The sequence below is a fragment of the Dipodomys merriami genome, unplaced genomic scaffold (assembly GCF_024711535.1).
Source record: "Dipodomys merriami isolate MVZ:Mamm:240054 unplaced genomic scaffold, mDipMer1.0.p SCAF_15, whole genome shotgun sequence".
Classification (NCBI taxonomy): domain Eukaryota; kingdom Metazoa; phylum Chordata; class Mammalia; order Rodentia; family Heteromyidae; genus Dipodomys; species Dipodomys merriami.
Window position 1 is genome coordinate 21,612,296 of NW_027202826.1, and position 20,009 is coordinate 21,632,304.

Consider the following 20,009-nt stretch of genomic DNA (forward strand, 5'->3'; position numbering starts at 1 on the left):
TCAGGGTCAACAGTCAGGAAGGAGGCCTCTATGGAATTATATTAAGGACAAGTATCTTTCTCCTCAAAAGAGTAAAGGAAGGGTTTTTCTTCGTAGACAATTTGCAAAGTTAAACTGACCATGGAATTCTTTTGTTTTCTGAGAAAGTGAACAAGTTTTATATGAGGTGATTCACATAGATATTTCTTAGCCTCTTGAATTTACTTAGCTCTCCTGAATGTCTTTAAATATTCAAATCAATAATAAAGCACTTTTGTCATTACGCTTATACATTCACATAAAAAATAACCCAAGTGAAAGAAGTTTTTGTGCATACAGCAGAAGGTACATTTTAAAATAATAATTCTTATGTTTACCTTGTTTTTGAATTCTCCATTAAAAGCAAACTTGTTTTCTGCTTTTCCTTCTGGTACTTTGTAAAATCTGAGCCAATTCAGAGTAGCTTCTAAATAACCTGGTTTGAACTTCTCTACATCATCAATATCTGTAAGGAAAGAAACAAAAAAAAGACATTTTGTTAAAAACCAAACTTCATTTCACTTAGTGGTAGGTATGAGACTACAAGAGCAAGGAAACAGTTCTCCTCCAGTAAGATCATAATCAGTTATGCCAACTGGCTACATCTGATGGATAGATCGCTCTAGACTTCCCTTTTCCACATGTAAGATACTGTTTCTTCATTCTACATGTACAGAGCACCTTCAAACATGGTAGTGTTTGGGTATAAAGAGTTAGTGGATATCTATAATAAATATATTTCCCTTTGCTCAGATGTTCCAAGGCCTAGTGATGGGAAATGGACAGACAAGAGAACAAACTGCAAATGAAGTGCAATAGGCTTAAACATATATGCCAAGGATGTCATACAAAAAGGAAAGAAAACACCACGAAAACTGGGAGGCACAAGGGCCAATCAGACAAGGGGAAAGGTAGAAAGAATATCATATGAAAGCAAGTGTGTACTAACAGGACCTGGCTGTTAGGAGGAAGCAGGGAAGGAGAGATACCAAGAAGGGCGGGTCACTGAGAAACACATATATTTTGCTAAGGAATCAAGAACACTTTACAGGCATCAGAGGGGTTAAGCCAGTGAAAGCTACAACATCAGGACCGTGTTTTAAAAATATGACCTGGAGGTCTGAGAAGGTGGCTCAGTGGTAGAGCGCTTGCCTTGCATGCATGAGGCCCTGGGTTCGATTCCTCAGCACCACATAAGCAAAAAGAAAAAAGCCGGAAGTGGCGCTGTGGTTCAAGTGGTAAAGCGCTGGCCTTGAGCTGAAGGGCTGAGGGACAGCACCCAGGCCCAGAGTTCAGGCCCCACGACCGGACCCAAAAAAAAAAAAAAAATGACCTGGAAAGAAAGTTAGCCAAGGATGAGGCATACCCAGATGAGAACACATTAAAGCTGGGTGTGAATACATTTTTATCCAGATGTTTATTAGGTTCTAACTATGTGTCAGTCTCTTTCCCAAGTAAGAGTGCTTTAGCTAGCACAAAGCCCACACCTCTGTTAGCTTCATCAAACATATGTGTTTATTCCTAAGGCACTTATGTTTGCATTTTTGTTATATAATGATGAGATATCACTAATATTAAGTAAACCAATGGCATTATCAACACAAGAGTTCTGAGGCTGGGGGGCGGGCGGGGCATGACTCAAGTGGTTAGAGAACTTACACAGCAAATACAAATACAAATACCAGCCTCTTCCCCCCCCCCAAAAAAAAAGTCCTGGTTTCTGTGAAATTAACTGTGAATGTTTTAAAATAATTCAGTAAAACTAGGGGCAAAAAACATTTGCTATCAAATTAGGATTGGGTAGAAAAACAGGAAAGCAACAGCATTCTACAACACAGGTAGAGTGCTTTTATAAGTGCAGGAGGAGGAGGAGAAATTTAGACAGAGAGGTCACATCTGATAAAATACAGTTTAGTAGACTCTTGAAGTATGAGACTTTTTAAAAGAGTGTATTCCAGGAAGGAAGACAGTGCAAATACTCTGAGCTAAGATTGTGCTTTTGATGAGTAAAAGTCCTGAGGCTAGAGCAGAGTGAAGAAAAAGGGTCTGTGAGAAGAGCGCAGAGAAGCAGACCCACGCGAGTCACATGGGAGTCCTGGGTCCACACCAGCCACTATTGGCTTTAAGAAGTCTGTGCTTTAGGGCACACTCTCCAACTGCCTTGTGGAGAAAGGATTACTCTGTAGTCAAGGAAAAGTATAGCAAGAGATCTAGTGTTATAAACTAATAACACTAATGAAACCCTTAAAAAAATCTGGAATGGGATGGATATACGTTGAGATCGATCTATCTATCTATCTGTCTGTCTGTCTGTCTGTCTGTCTATCTATCTATCTGTCTATCTATTCTACCTACCTGCCTACCTACCTATCTTCGATCTCTATATATTTGATGACTGCTCTTGGTTTTAGTACATGACTTTGTTTTTTTTTGGGGGGGGCACTATTGAGGTTTAAACTCAGTGCCCCTAACTTGCTAGGTAGACATTTTACCACTTAAAGTCACATCTCCAGACCTTCTTTTAGGCTTCCTATGATTTAATTTCTTAATATTACAGACTTATCCCTCTCAGCTCTTTGACACTTTGAATCTTATATAAGTTTTTACTGGTTGTACTTTTTTAATGATAATTCTTAGTTCTTTCTAAAAGTGTCCCAAATCTGATCATCTGGCATCATCTGCCACAGTTCCACTATGGTTGTCACTAAATTGACGCCAAATAAATTGAAAAACAATTTTTTATTACAATTATGGAGACTGAACTCAGGGTTTCCCTGCACATGTTATACAGGTACTCTAAAAACCAATTTTTAATTAATTTATTATTTAATGATATTTATTTTTAGCCCTAATATAATAATAATATTTATAATATTATTATAAATTAATTCTTAACAATTATTTCTTTCCCAGAGTTTTTGAATTAGATGTAAATAACTACTGTGGGAAAGGACTACATATATGTAAAATTATTTAAAAGCAGATGAAAATATTTAGTTTTAAAATGAGACAAATTAATCAAATTATCAGCAATCAAAAATACTTTCAGCACAACCCTTCAGGTTAGCTCACAGTAAAATAAGTAACACGAAAAAAGAAATTCAAAAAGACAAAAATCATGAGCGCTGTCCCCAGCTCTGAAAAGAGTAGAAAATGAAAACAAGCAAATTAAACTTATGAGAAATCAAACACACTTCACAGAATCAAACAAAATGGTGTGAATGAAAAAAAGGGGTTGGTAACTAACCAATCATGTTTGTCTCATAGTCAAGACACTATGAAAGGTAGTATTTGGACTGATTCTCAAAAGAAAAGAAGGTGTTTTCAGTTAGACAGATACTTCAGAGGCAAACGTATCTGTAAAGCTAGTGAGGTGAGCCTACATTTCTGGGGAGAGGAGAAACTAATGTGCTGTGACCCCTGTTACATAGTGTGAATGTTTAGAAAAACTGGTAGGAGAAGATTACTAAAACATTTAGCAACTTAAAAGAGAATTTACATTTTTTTGTAAAGAATAAGAAGTCAGAAGATTCCCAACATTCTTTTAAAGTAAGATTTTTTTTTAAATCAGGTAAGTTTGGTAAATTGAAAAATAAATTTAGTTATAGGAAGCTGAGAGCAGAGAAATGTTACCACTATTTTAATGGAAAAGTAACAAATGTTAGTATAAGAGACCAGAGAGAAGATCTGAAAGGTATTTCTGAGGTCAGATAATTTGATGACAGATTGTATGATGCGTTAGATTGCTAGTGACTTAGGAAGACCATTCATGACAGATAAAGTTTAGAATGTTACCATGTATAAAGGATGTATATACACGACTCTAAAAATACTAAAATTAAAAACACTAGTTTCAAGTATAAACAAATGGTTTCTTGCTTTGAAAGAAGTGAAAATGTATCTAGTTAGAAGGTATTTTCAAACTTTACTGAAAATGTTCATTTTTGTTAAAATACAGTTGCATGCTTTTACATATTCACCAACTGTCCCTAATACTAGTGCCCATGTTGAACATTATACAAAATCACCAGGGAATGTTTTTAAACCATGTAATTCACATTTGTAACTTCACCATCCATTTCCACAAACTGAAAATCACCTGTACTCCTACTAACATCAGCAAAAAAATGCTAAAATGCTGCATTTACCTGGACTTTTTCTACCAAATCAGAACACAGCTAAGGATGTTGTCAGTTATGGGGCTTGAACTCAGGACCTAGGCGCAGTCCCTAATCTCTTTGTGCTCAAGACTTGTGCTCTACCACTTGAGCCACAATGCCACTTCTGGTTTTTGAGTAGTTAATTGGAGATAAGAGTCTCAAGGAGACTTTTCTGTCCTGGCTGCTGAGATCTGAGGATCTCAGCCTCCTGATTAGTAACTAGGAATACAGTCATGAGCTACCAGTAGTGCCCAGCGTCCTAGCTTGCTGCTTGCTTGCTTCCTTTCTTTCGCTGGTCCTGGAGGCTAAACTCTGGGCCTGGGTACTGTCCCTGAGCACATTATCTCAAGGCTAACAAAGCAAGAAAGCAGACTGAAATCTTTTCCCACCACACAGATTAACTTGAATGCTCTCTTCAAGTGCTCTACTACTTAATCCACAGCACCACTTTCAGCTTTTTCTGATTAGCTGGAGATAAGAGGCTCAGGGACTTTCCTATCTGGGCTGGCTTTGAACAGTGATCCTCAGATCTCAGACTCCTGAGTAGCTAGGATTACAGGCATGAGCCACCGGCTTCTGGCCTAGCCTTTTCTTTTAATTAAAAAAATCTGTAATATAAACTTAATTGTCTTTGTCTTTATTATAAAGAAAGAAAAACCAATCAACCAAGCAACAAACAAACCAGGGAATAGCCAAATGTGAACATCTTTTCCAAAGGGGTTTAAAAAAGGTAAATTCAGGTTGGGAAGGTGGCTCCACAGTGGTACAGTGCTTGCCTCGCATGAGGCCCTGGGTTTGATTCCTCAGCACCACATAAGCAGAAAAAGCCGAAAGTGGTGCTGTGGCTCAAGTGGTAGAGCGCTAGCCTTGAGCTGAATTGTTCAGGGACAGCACCCAGGCCCAGAGTTCAAGCCCCATGACCAACCAAAAAAAAGATGAATTCTACATATGTACCTATATACTCAGTCCTGAAAAAAATTGGTAGATCTTTCCAAAAGTAGGTTAGTTACAAGTTTATAAGAAATCTCACGTGATCAGGAAAAAATTGAAAGTAGTTGAAAGCACAGCTTTGGATCACACACAGGCATCCGCTGAACCTCCAGCTTCATCTCTAAGGAATTCCCCTGAAGTACTTAAAAATGTGCCAGTGTCCCTAAGAAATCTAACTCATGAATGAAGCAAGCAGTGGTTCTATGATGTCTGGAAATATCACAGTGAATTCTATTAATATGTACAATTACTATGCTAATAATGATGACGATAAAAACACACTTTCTTCTTCAGCAGGAACTTTGACGATAATTTAGATCATTCAATTTAGAGAGGAAGACAGACTAAAAATAATAGGTTAAAAGTATTTCTCAGAACACAAACATAGACAATCATCCCTACAAATTTAGACATGAAGGAACTCAGGCTTTCCACGCGCGCGTTTGCGCGTGTGTGTGTGTGTCTGTGTGTGTGTATCTGTGTGTGTGTGTGTGTGTGTGTCTGTGTCTGTGTGTGTCTGTGTGTGTGTGTGTGTTTTCCAAAGCCAGATAACAAGCAAAGGGGAGTATTTTAGAATCTACAGCTATGACTGAATTGTGACTGGAACCTAAAAAACTATAATATGTCAATGTTCAACAAAGATCAACAGACTCCCAGTAATTTAATTTGTAATTATAGTGCATTTAACTCAATTTGTCCCTGTTCTTCAACTGCCTCCTCCCACACCCTAGCCTTACTCACCCACATCTCTAAGATATATTCATTAATGGAATCAAAGGGAAGAAGATGAAAAGAGCTACCTTCTCACTGGACCTCTAATTATCATCTTACTGATGCTTTCATTATTTAACAGGATCATTTTCTGATCCTAAATCCCAGAAGACAACACATGCAGCCAACTAACCCAGTAGTTTTTAGAAGAGCAGTGTGATACAGCCTTGATCATGATCTCTTGGAAGCAAATGGGACTCAAAATGGCTAAGGGGTTATTTCAGAGGAGTTGGTAACCATTCCCCACCAAGCCTCAGTTTCCTTATCTGAACAAATAGGAACAGCAAGGATCTTGATTGGAGTTATGAGAAAATTGCTTGTGGTGTAGTTGATAGGCACAGTAATGCTGCAGCTAACATGAAGTCAGGGATACTTCACAGCCCAAGAGTGCATCTACTGCTTGCTAACAAAGCAGGAAAGCCGACTGAACTTTTTTCCCCATCACACAGATTAACTTGAATGCTCTCCTTCAAGATTACCAGGCTATTCCCTCTTCTTTTTCTTTCTTTCCTAAATGACATTATTAGATTATGTTCCAGAAAGAAGAAAATCAAACACTACCCTAATGTGTTTAAAAAAGTAGTTATTACAAGGGTAATAGAAGCATTTACTTAGCAAATGAAAGGTTAAACCATGCAGTTTCTACATTTATTCCTCTAAATAAAAGGAATATTACAGCTTTGATTTGCACATCTTCCCAAATGTTGAAATTCTACACATTTGAAACATGAAACTCAAAACTTTAGAACAAGTGTGATGAAGAGCTTTTAAAAAAGTCCCAACTGTCTAAAATAATTTCCTTCTTGTTCATGTAACTTTTTCATTCAGAATGTACTACACCAATAGGATTGTTTAGATTTCAGTATGTTTTTTAATCTTTCATATTTTAAAACTATAAAGTCACTGCACAAGCAAAATATTTTGCTAGACAACAGGCATCAATGTTTATTTATGAAGAGAAGAAAGCAGCAGCAATGTCCCTTGCTCAGCATGTAGAAATAGCTTCTAGGCCTCAGTTACCTGGTTCGTGACATTCCTCCCCTTGTAAAGGTCCCAAGTTACTGCTGGAAGTCCTGAAGAGGTCAAGCATCTGTTTGATGCTTGGTGAATTTCCAAAGCTCTACATTAGGGTACGTGGTTAATTTCACCAAGAGGGAAGTGACAGAAGCCCCAGCATTTTCATCTTGTGAAAAGCTCTGAATCTGGTTATTTTATAAGCAAGTACTATTATCTCTAATGGCCCAGTCATTCTCTGTAACAATTTACATGCCCTGAGAGTCTTATTAACTCTTTCAGGCAATTAAGGTACTATTACAATCATTAGGGCCTGGAACCTAATTGCAGTACACAAATGGTCTCCAAGTATTAATGAGTCTGCCAAAGTGACCAATTTTCTGTTTGGGAGAACAAGGTGTTTTAGTTTCAAGTGTTATTTACCTAGACTTTTGTGAGATTATAGTGGATATTCCAGTCCTGGTAGGTAAAACCTGAAGATTTAAATTAGTAAAGTTAAAATTACAAAAATATGGTTTTTACTAATTGAAACTTGCTCGCTGATGCAATGGCAAGTTTTAGTTCACCTCATGTCAAAATTAAAAACTAAAATATAAGACAAAAGACTATGTGCTTCATCCACGTTTGCACATCTGTCCATTAGGACCAGAGAAGCTAGTTCATCACAGAACAACTCCAAAATTTCTTTGAAAACATCACAGCTTAAATATGTCCATAGAAACATAGTAAAAAAGAAAAGAAAAAACATATAGATAAAAGATATCATGGAGATCAGTTACTCCACATTGTACAGAACGGGAGCTTTCAGGTCATGCTGGCCCTGGGCAACTCCAATCTCTAAGCAAAGGTGTACTCACTTTGGAGAAAAGGTGCTGAGGCCGGATAACTCTGAATCTTGTTTGTGAAAGTAACCAGCCTACCTACCTGTCTAGTGCAAACCATGAGGCATGACTGATCACTTACTTACCCAAAGAAAAAAATCATCACTTTCGAATTATCAAATTAAACCAGGAATAAATGGGCATATTGCTATATCAAAATCATATCAGAAGCTGGGCCCTGGTGGCTCATGCCTGTAATCCTAGCTACACAGGAGTCTGAGATCTGAGGATTTGGGTTTAAAGATAGCTGAGGCAGGAAAGTCCATGAAACTCTTATTTTCAATTAACCACCAAAAAGTTAGAAGTAGAGCTGTGGCTCAAATGGCAGAGGTAGAGTGCCAGCCTTGAGTTAAAAATAAATAAATAAATAAAGCCGAAGGACAGGGCCCAAAAGCGTGTCAAACCAGCTTCTGACCTGGTCATGGGAAAGGAAGTAAAAAACAGAACTTTAGATACATTACTTGAGAGTTATAGGAATAACTGAAGGAAATACAATATAATCAAACTATGTTTAGAAATGAATTCCCTGTCTTAGAGTAGCAACTTAAGTCCATAAAGAAGAAATACAAAATAAGAAATGAGTTGTAAATATATTCTTTACAGAACAGCAACAATCACTCAAAAGAACTAAAAACTGGCGTGAAAAGACAGAAACAGTACGAGAGAGGGGTGTGGAAGGAAGGGAAGGGAGGAGGAAACAACAGAAAGGGATGAGAGTCAGTGGAAGAGGGAACATGGAGAAGATGGCTGGTAGACTACAGTAAACACTTTCTTAGTTTACAAGACTGTTTGTTGATATGTCTTTCTCTCTCTTGTTTCTCTTACTACATATGACACTAAGACAAAAACTTAGATTATCTTTTACAATCTATGGGAAGAAAATGTTAAAAAATACATATATTTAATTCCCAGATGTATCAATTGTGTTTTACATGACCATGTTTTAAGCTCTAAGAATTCTAATGACATAATAATTTACTTTTCTGGGAAGTTCCAGACTTACCATGAAACTTTTCAGCTTCAGGATCATTTACATTGATAGCAATTAATTTCCAATCTGTTTCTCCCTCATCAATAAGAGCCAATATCCCAAGGATCTTCACCTGAACCACTTCTCCTCGAGAAAGAACCTTTAAAGAGAAAAAGAGAGTCACCATTTGCAAGGCTCTTAAGAGTTTATCCAAGTAACATAAAAACCCATACAAATGACAAAAAAATACTATAGACAGAAATGTAAGTTGTAACACTTACAGACAATGTAAAAGTAGTCATAAAGATTGCTTTGCAACATTCCTTTAAAACCAATTATTTTATCATTTTCACTTCCACCTCAAATACCAGTATTTCACAAGTTGGGAACAAAGAGTGTTTTTAAAGTTCTTGGGACTCCACATAAAGTTTTTAAAAAGCTCATGCTAGAGCCAGACACTGGTGGCTCACACCTGTCATCCTAAATACTCAGGAAGCTAAGATCTGAGGATTGCAGTTCAAAGCCAGCCTGGACAGGAAAGTCCATGAGACTCTTATCTCCAACAAAATACTCAGAAAAAGCTGGAAGTGGTGCCGTGGTTCAAGTGAGAAAGTGCTAACCTTAGCACAGACAAGCTCAGGGACAGAGTGCAGGCCCTCAGTTCAAGCCCCAGAACCAGCAAAAAAAAAAGATAAATTATTTTATATTTGAAAATTTATTTAAAAATTTTTATGGGTTTATAGGCAAGCAAGAAGCATGCCTAATGGATCATAAAGTTTCATCAAAATATACATGCCCTTTGATCACATAAGAGCAGAAGGGATCATTTTATTTCAAACAAACTATTACTGTAACATTTTTGCAAAGTATAAAGAAAAAAAAATCAAACAAAAGATACTTAGGAAAAAATGTTAACCTCAATCTGAATTAATGCAACAAATTTTTACCAACCGTATCATGCTTAATCCTAGATACCAAATGAATAACGCATAATCTCTCAAGAAACTTATAATGCTGAAATTTCTGCGTCTGTGTCTCTCAATTATCAACTTGCAGGATTCTGCTTGATTTCCTCAGCCTGTTAACACTACTTGTTAAAGGAAAGTTTCTACCACAGTGCTCCATATGTCCAACTAAAGTATTCTTTTCATAGCCTGGCATAGAGGTCAGGCATAGCACACCCTTAGCAAAGTACACATGTGCAAATATACTTTAGTAAATATTATGACGGGTCATATTGAGAAAAGGAATAAACTGATCTGGCTATCAGGAAAAATGTACTTTCCCAGTTCAAATACAAGTCTACCCTTCCAAGAAAATTACTTTACATGGCAGATTTTTTAAAATATCAATTCTGAGCTGGGAAGGTGGCTCAGTGGTAGAGCGCTTGCCTTGCATGCCTGAGGCCCTGGATTCAATTCCTCAGCACCACATAAGCAAAAAGAAAAAAAAGCTGGAAGTGGCGCTGTGGCTCAAGTGGTAGAGCGCTAGCCTTGAGCTGAAGAGCTGAGGGACAGTGCCCAGGCCCAGAATTCAGGCCCCACGACCAGACCCCCAAAAAAAATTTAAAAAAAAATAAAAGTATCAATTCTGCAGGACTAATGTAGTTCATCATGTTTGAAGTAAGCTGGGATTCTATATGCCTCAAAGGTTTTAAGTGATATCAAAATTGGGTTATCAACTTTGGTAGCCACTGCAAAAAATTTCAAATGACAGGATTTTTAGTTATAAACAATGTGGCTTAATTCTTTCACTACTGTTACAAGTGGCAACCTGAGGAAGATTACTGCATGGAATACTTTACATGTTTCTCAACAGTCAAATAAAGACAATATCACTTATCCACTATGGGAAGTAAGGAGGCCAGGGAGAGCAGACTTTGAACTACAAAACATACAAGATTATCTATAGATACCAATGGTTTTCTCACTCAGCTCTACATGAACTTAGCACACACTGCTGATCCTTCAGAGTCTTGTATGAGCAGAATCCCTGAGGCCTCCAGTGTATATTCTATGTAGATTCAGAATTTAGGAAACGCTAACATAAGTTCTATAGTGATTAAGAACTTAAAACAGGGGCAAACTTCAACCAGGTCCAGTCAATATAAATACTACTTTAAAGTCTACTACGATATGAAGAGGTTTCCTAATATTGCATAATAAATTATTAAAACTGAAAGGCTTCAAATAGTATATCATCCGTTTGTATGGTTCAGGTGTCTTGGCCAGTAATCTATATTCTCTGCCTATGGCCTTGCAAGCTAGAAACAAGGAAGGATTCTCTTCTGTTGGTTTCTTGCAGTTGTGGGACGGAGGCCTCTGTTGTCTTGCTCTCTGCATCTAGAAGTTGGCCTCTATCCTTCCCAAGTGCCATCCCTTCCTCATCTTTAAAGCAGCAATGGGGTATGTGCACTTCCTGTGACCTTCTCACATGACCCTTTCACATCCTCTTCCACCACTAGCCAGAGCAAACTCTGTTTTTAAGGGCTCACATCATTACATTGAGCTCTCATACCTACCCACTGCTGATCCTCAAGAGTCTAGTATGAGCAGAATGCCTGAGGCCTGAACTGTTCCTAGTTTACAGCACGCCAGGAGATAAAACACAACCTAGATAGAGCGAAATGTCTCACTATATCCACAGACGCAGGAATCATGGCAGACATCTTTAAGTACCATTTTGGAAAATCTAGTATCCCAAAAGAAATTAAAAAGGAGAAGTTCTATAACAAAAATAAATTGTAAAAAAAATGCCCCCAAACTCAAATATGTACATATTTATCTGAGGAAGAAAACATGGAAAAATAAAAACCTACATTTATTGGCACAGCAGGATTTTAAGAGAAAGTTTGTCTTTAATTTCTTGTCTCAGAATAAAACCATAATTTTCTATAATACATAACATTGAGGGGAAAAATTTAAAATATTTGGGAAAAAAGGGTCAAAAATAAAAACAAAAGCAGATAAAAATTAAAGAATATGTTCCTAGAGAAGAAATCGATTTTTGTGATCACCAAATTCAAATAATAACCAGGCTTACAAAATGTTTATTTTAGTATAAAATAGCAATATTTTGCTTACTGGTAAACCATGGTGCTTAGGAATTCATTTTTTTCTTCTACATGCTGCTAATAATTTCATCATTCTAGAATATCTTTCCAGCAGCTCTTGTTGATTCTTATGCCATGAGCATTTCTCCTACACCTTATAATATTCTAATCGATATTCAAGTAGAAGTACTTTCATTTAATCATTTATAATTAGTATCTTATCTACACAAAACATTACAAAGATTAGTCAATATATTCTTCAGGAATTAGTACACACTGGCTATGTACTAGACTTTAAAGGTACTATGCTTTCAATACTGTGTTTAGAAATCACTATATTAAAAACCTTTCATTTTATTCTGCATATTCAGTGACTGACACGTTTATTTAAGAACCCATATTGAGTTTTCTGAGTGTTATTAATTTGTTCTGTCAGTAACAAATTAGTGTCACTAAGTCAAATCAATTTAACAGATACAAATATTTTCATAGGATTCCTTCCAGTTAACCATCTCATTAATTACATTTCACTGACACATCTGTTCATGGACAAAAATAAAGTCACTTTAAATTTAATCTTTTAACACCTACATAATGTTTCAACCAATTTAATAATTTATACCAAATATGAACTGCATAGGACAGGGATTGTACTCAAAGAATTTTATGTAATCTTTTTTATATAATCTTTCAATCTATGTAATATCAATTTATTGACCTTTGCTTAAGATTATAAAGTTACTATTTTATGATAAGACTCTTTATCAAGATACATGGATGTGATTGAAAAACCAGCACAGTGTCTGGGCACAGGAGGTACTCCTTATAATATCCATCATTCTTTCTAATCTTTCATTTTATGCACACTTTGACCATTCCTGGGGAGAAAAAAGTTCAAAAAAATGAATTCTCAACTGTAGCTTAAATATTATAAGCAAAACTTATAATTTGTTCTTATTTCTGCTGGAGAATTACAGTCATATATACATATGAACTGTAACTAATCCACAAATACTCAGGAGGTTGAAATCTGAGAACCAGAGTTCAAAGCTAGTCTGGGCAGAAAAGCCATGAGACTCTTAATCTCTAATAAAACTACTCAGAAAAAGCCAGAAGTGACACTGTGGCTCAAGTGGTAGAGCACTAGCCTTGAGCACAAATTGGCTCAGGGACAGTGTCCTAGTTCAGGCCCTGAGTTCAAACCCCAGGACTGGCAAAAAATCCAAATAAACAAATTCCCAGAAACACAAAATGGAATAAGGCTTTTTCACCTTCAGGAAAACAGTAAGAGGGAAGGAAAAAGAAAGGAGGGGAAGTAAGAAAAGGAAGTAGAGGAAGAGAAGACAGTGGAAGAGAAAAAAGCAAGAAGCAAAAGAAAGAAAGAGGAAGAGGAAGAGGAAGAAGTAAAACAAATGAAAAAGAAGAGAGGCGAGAAGCAGTTGGCTTTCATCAGTATTAAAGCTTCTGTCTGGATAATGACAGGGATGCTGAGGAGAGACAGGGCTTGGCAAACTTCCTGTAAAGTGTCAGATAGTAACTATTTCAGGCTTTGTGGACACCATGATAGACAATGCACACATTAGGCATAGCTGTATTGTACATATAGGGGTGGCTGCATTTTTCTTGCTATAATTTACCAACCCCTGTGTTAAGAGAAGTAAATATATAAAAGACCAGATATCAGAAAAATCAATAGCTTGCACTTTGAAGAGTTGAAGGACTAGAGGCAAAAATGAAACTTCATAGCATGAATAAATCAAAGCATATGTTGTAACAAACAAAGTCTATAAAACCAACCTTGGAGCCTATTTCACAAACATCAATAGGGTCATTATCTCCACAGCAGTCTGTGTTCTTATCTTTCTGATTGGGATCTTCCCAAGTCTGAAAGAGAAGCAGAAATGTAGGTTAATGCTCACTGTAACATCTTAATCTTTCTACATGATCATCAAGTTTTATAGATAGCTATAATTCAAAGGGGAAATTCTCAGAAATTACACAGGCTCAAGGGCAAGACGCCAGTATGTCCCTAAGCATCACAATAATTAAAACAGATTTATAGCATTTCCTCCCTCTGTCTCATTTGTCTGTATAATCATGTCTGAAAGTGGGTGGTCCTCCAAATTTAGTCAGGGACTCAATTCATATTCACAAATCTTAAGAGTTTCAGTTTGTGTGTTCTCCTGTTTGTGCCCTTGTTTCTGAGTTTCCGCTGGCAGCCTCAACAATGGCTTTTGTCTCTTATTGCTGTCTGACATGGTGACACTGAAGAGATGCAGCTTCCCGTTTTTGAAAATAAACTTCCTAGTCTTTAAATATCTCATATTTGTAGAAACAGTTTTCCTTTCATAAACAAAAGAACAAGACATTATATACCTTGGGAGGGGCAGGGGAGAATGACGAAAGGGGCAATAGCAACCAAGAAGCATCGCACTTATACACTGATTTGTTGAATGGTAACCTCTTTCTACAACTACCTAAAGATAGTAAAAATAATGGAAGAAAAACTTTTTTATCTCATTTTGTTCCACTATAGAAAATGCTCTGTATTTTTACATTAAATTTCAAGATACTGAAAAAACATACAAAGAGCCAATCAATACCAGTGGCTCATGCCTGTAATTCTACCTACACAGGAAGCAGACAACTGAGGATCAAGGTTCCAAGCCAGCCTAAGCAGACAAATCTGAAAGACTCTTATCTCCAATTAAACAGCAAAAAGCCAGAAGTGGAGACATGGCTCAAATGGTAAGAGTGCCAGACTTGGGGGAAAAAAAAGCTAAGCAAGAGTGCACAGCCCTGAGTTAAAACTCCAATACCAGAACAACAACAAAAAACCCCACACAAAACCATGAAAATAAACTCACCCAGTTTACTAAACATAGTATACTACTGACTACAAAATTACGTGTGCTTTTGTAAATGGACAGCATAGTAGATATTTAGTTTAAATATCCTCTAGGACCTACCACTTCCCTAAAGCTTCCTAACTGCTTGCTCTAAATCCAAGTCTAAAAGTTGCTCAAAAGCTCCCAGAATTTACACTATAAGAGTGTAAAGGGGGGCGGGGGGCGGGGGAAAGGATGGGAAGGAATGGGAAGGGGAAACAAAGGAGAAGGCTAGGCTACAATGCTTGATAAGAAATGTACTCATTATCTTGCCCATGTAATTGTAACCCCTCTATACAGTAGTTTCAAAATAAAATAAAATAAAATAAAATAAAATAAAATAAAAAGAGCTGTGAACATTGTGCCACCTTAAGATTCAGTTTATTGCTACTACCTTGGATTTCAGGTTAGCCAAGTTTAGTTTCTCTAATTTTATGTCTGTAACTAAAAATGCACACTTATTAATAGCCAACTCCAGAAAAATATTTTCTTTCTCATGTTAATTATAGTATACCCAGAAATAAATTGTCCTGACCCTATTGAAAAAAAGCAACCATGTCAGACAAGATTATACTTCCCAAATATTAATTACTAGTACAATATAAAAAACTATAATTGTTCACCTTACATACTGCTTATAGGTGATAGATACTTTCTAAATCACATGCATAAACACTGTGGGGGAAAATGACATTATTATCCACATTTGTACAGATAAAGTGAAATAAAGTGTTTAACTTGTCCAAGTTTAGAGTTTCCAAGCATTTATAATGCATTTTTTTCTTTTTTTGGTGCTTAGGGCTCAAACTCAGGGGTTATATGCTGTCCCTGAGCTTTTTGCTCAAGGCTAGCACTCTTAACACTTAGGCCACAGCTCTACTTCTGGCTTTTTTTGGTAGTTTAGTGGAGATAAAGCGACTCATGGACTTTCCTGCTCGGACTAGCTCCAAAGTGTATTCCTCAGATCTCAGATCCTTGAGTAGCGAGGATTATAGGTATGAGCTATCAACACCAAGCATAATGTCCAAATTTTGATAATGATAGCAAATTCTATTTTGTAGTTATCTTTTTGTAGATACTTTTCTCAGAATCTCCTAAGCACATTTTCCCACAGAAGTTCCATTCTTCTTTGGTTTCCCCATCACTCTACATTTTTCTTATTGTTACCAAACATCCATTTACATTAATCAGTAAGATGAGTACAGTATTTACTGAATGCTATCTAGGCCAGGAATAGAAATGAGTAAGAAACAGCCAATACCTTGAAGATTATCAGGGTACTGGAATTTATGACAAATACTTCAGCATTTGTGCTGGGGAAAGTAAAGTCAAAATCAAAATCCTAAAAAATCTCTCTCCTCATACAGGGTCCTCTCTTGAACCCTCCTAACCCTTCTCCCACAGTCAGAGAGAAAACAAATGTGATAAGCCAGAGACACAGCCTTAATTAGGAAAGGCAGCAGGATTCCATCCTACCTCAGCCACAAACTACTATGACTACAAAATCAAGACCTCAGTGTCTTCTGCTAGAAAAAATGATTCAACTAGAAAAATTTTAGATATATTTTTGTCCTGCAACTGTGATTTTTAGTATTCACTCATATCTGCATGAATACTACCAATGAATACGAAGCTTACTTTGGCTAGTGTTAAATAAGAAAGCTGTTCTTTGAGACAAAACTGTATTTTTATGACATGAACAAAACTTGGTTTTGGTAAGTGTTTCTGTTGACTTGCATTCTCCCAGAACTGTATTTTGAGTATTAGCCACTGATTTAGTTTCTATCATTAGGGAAATAAGTACAAAGTAAAGCATGCTTAAACTACACAATGATACTAATTTTAACACCGTTTCTTCATGACTTTCTGCAACAGAAAAAATACCAGACTGATTCTATTTCCATGTCTGCCTTCAACAAGTTAAATCTTCAGGGCTTTGGTTTTCATTTAAGAAGAAACACAAACTAAATGACCTCAATTTTAACTTGGGGTCATTTAGTATAAAGTCAAAGAGAGGAAATCTTGACCGATTTAAAACTTTGAACATGCCCTCTTGTGGAGTTTTAGGTGTATAACAAGCAACTAACTAGAAAATAAGAAGTTCATGAGCTTTGTTATTTCTTTCAGAAAAGTGAAAAAGATTACTATCTAGAATTTAAAATTTTTGTAAGGACAACCCAACTAAAATGGGCTTTAGACATGAACAGGAAATTCAGAGAAACAGAAATATGAAGGGCTGGGAAGGTGGCTCAGTGGTAGAGCGCTTGCCTTGCATGCATGAGGCCCTGGGTTCAATTCCTCAGCACCACATATGCAAAAAGAAAAAAGCCGGAAATGGCTCTGTAGCTCAAGTGGTAGAGCACTAGCCTTGAGCTAAAGAGCTGAGGGACAGTGCCCAGGCCCACAGTTCAGGCCCCATGACCGGACCCCCCCCCAAAAAAAAATGTGCAAAAAGATTGATCAGATAAATACAAACTAAAACCACAACACTATTTCCAAAAATTAAAAAAAAAAAATCTGAGTGTTAATACCAGTGAAGGTATTTATAACAGTATAAGTTGCTGCTCAGCAACAGTGGCTCACACCTGTAATTCTAGATACTCAGGAGGCTGAGATCTGAGGACCAAAGTTCAAAGCCAGCCTGAGCAGGAAGTTGAAGAGATGTGCATCTTCAATTCACTACCAAAAAGCTGGAAGTGGAGCTGTAGCTCAAGAGGTAGAGCACTAGGCTTAAGCATAAAACAACAACAACAACAACAACAAAAACCCTCAATGACAACAACCAGGCCCTGAGTTCAAATCCTCAGTACCAGCACACACACATACAGAGTGTAAGTTATAAACAACTTGGGGATACTTATTAAAATAGGTATATAATTCACAATTTGACTCATAAAGTATATACCTAGGGGTACATACTCAAATATAGAGAAAATAATTAATATGGACCAAAGTAAGGAATCCAAAAAGCTTTAAAATAAAGCTATTATCAGGAACCATGTTATAATAAATGATGACTGTGATACTATGAAAAAAGGAACAAATCAAAATGTGTAACCTAAATTAAAACTTTTGTACAGTGTTTAAGATCATTGCCCTGTAATTTATAAATACAAACTAATATGCTTGTAACCACCATGCTCTGGCCCAAAGCTTCATATATAGGAGAGTCTTGAGAATTCATTCCTGATTAACCGTATCACTGAGCTAAAGGAAGTAATAGCTACTCAGTGACAACCTGGATTCCCAGCTTTCAATTAGAGCAAGAGTGCCTCTTGCCATCACTGGCATCACTGAGATATTACTGAGAATTCACTACAGAGTTGAACATGCTGCTGGCTCACCCTTTGCTACTCACAACCACCTTGTTGGGGCAGGTGGTGGGACCATACATATGGATGGACCCAACAAGGTTAAGTCTCTTGTCTCAGGCTCTAAACCCAATCTTCAACTTAGCAGTTGACTTGATGACTGCTCTCACCAAATTTCCCGCTGTTGTAAGATAAATCACAGGTGAACAGCCAAATGTGGTATCTATATATGCCAATGAAACTGAGAACTAGGATATAACCATCCACAAAATCCCTGCCAGAACTCTTGTTCTTATTTCTATGCTTTATTTTTCCCCCTTTCCACACTTCCCACACTGTAACCTGCTCTATAATTCATTTAATTTGTTGTCAACTTCTTCTTGCTACAGTGCAGTTTTGTTTTGTTTTGTTTTGTTTTTTTTATCAGTCCTGAGGCTTGAACTCAGGGCCTGGGCACTGTCCTTGAGCTTCTTTTGCTCAGGGCTAGCACACTACCACTGGAGCCACAGCACCACTTCCAGCTTTTTCTGTTTAGGTGGTACTGAGGAATCAAACCCAGGGCTTCGTGCATGGTAGGTAAGAACTCTTATCACTAAGCCACATTCCCAGCCCTTCGAGTGCAGTCTTGATGAGAACAGGACTTTTGTTTGTTTTGTTGATGGTTATATCCCAACTGTCTAGCTCAGTGGCTGGCACTAAGCTGGTGATCAGTAAATATTTTTGCTGTGAATTAATTAATGCATTGCATATGTGTTATTCATAGGCATGTCAGAGTTGGCTTTCATTTGAGCATTTTTTTAAAAAACATTGAATTTAATTATTTTTATTTCGTAGATAACTAGGATATGCAATCTAAGTTTAAGTGCACACATATATACTCGCAAGACTGGCTAGGATTTAAACACATATCCAAGACTTTTGCTTAAAAATAGCAGTCTATTTCCTTTCCTTCATTTCCATTCAATCACACTGGGCCCCTCTCTGTTACTTAACTATACAAGGCATATTCAACGTCAGGCCATCCTCCTTGCTGTTTCCTGTTGGACTGCTCTTTTCCTAAATGTCCACCATACATGGTCCCTCACTTCCTTTAGGTCTTTACTGAAATAATACTTTTCACTGAGATCTTCTCCATAGCTAAATGTCAAGAACACTTCAGAGTGCCATTCTCTCCCTTCCTAGCAGTACTGGGGTTTCAATTCAAGGCCTCCTACTTGCTAAGCAGGAACTGTACCACATAAGCCATACCCCCAGCCTTTTGGGCTTTTTATTTTTCAGGTGTGGCTTTACATTTCTATACAGGCTTTGCCCAAGATCATGATCTTCCTACCTCTATTCCTATGCAACTGAGATCACAGATGCACACTATCACCCTTGACTTATTGATTTGCACAGGGTTTCAATACTTTTTGTGCATCCTAGCCTTGAACCACTAATCCTTCCAATCTCTTCTTCCCAAGCAGTTGAGATTACAGGAAGGGACGCCACACCCAGCCTCCCTGCTTTTTTTTCTCCTCCAGTGCACTTACTACCCACTGACATTATACTTGGTTTATTGTTCATCTGTCTGACTAGAATAAAAGTTCCCAATGAGTTTTTGTCACTTTTATTACTGTTTTCCCAGAGTACTTAAGACTAAAAACACTGCCTGGAAACTATTAAACACTCAATAAATATGTATTAAATGGAAGAACAGTTCTGTAAGCTTAGAAATTAGAAACACTATAGAAGTTGTGTGGAATGGAAGTAAGGATGAAGGAAGAAAGTTGCAAAATAAGGATGGAGATCATGCAGGGTCAGGGAAGAACTTTTAAATAAGAGTTTTATATCTTATCCTTTTAAGGACAAGAAATTGAAGGGCTCTTTATTGTTTTTGTTTTATTTTCCAGTATTAGAACAGAACACAGGTTTTGTAAGCACTTTACCACTTGAGCTACATCCCAGTCCTTTAAGT

General features: G+C 37.0%; 1 protein-coding gene across 2 annotated transcripts in view; it reads right to left on the reverse strand.

Annotated features, from left to right (window-relative positions):
- Positions 1–20,009, reverse strand: part of Ppa2 (inorganic pyrophosphatase 2) — a 53,417-nt gene that overhangs the window by 15,470 nt on the left and 17,938 nt on the right. For both annotated transcript variants that reach the window (XM_070022384.1, XM_070022383.1), the window contains exons 6-8: positions 13,654–13,740; positions 8,838–8,964; positions 357–484 (exon numbers count right to left, since the gene is read on the reverse strand). In XM_070022384.1, coding sequence (XP_069878485.1) covers positions 357–484; positions 8,838–8,964; positions 13,654–13,740 — 342 coding nt within the window. The remainder of the gene's footprint in view (positions 1–356; positions 485–8,837; positions 8,965–13,653; positions 13,741–20,009) is intronic.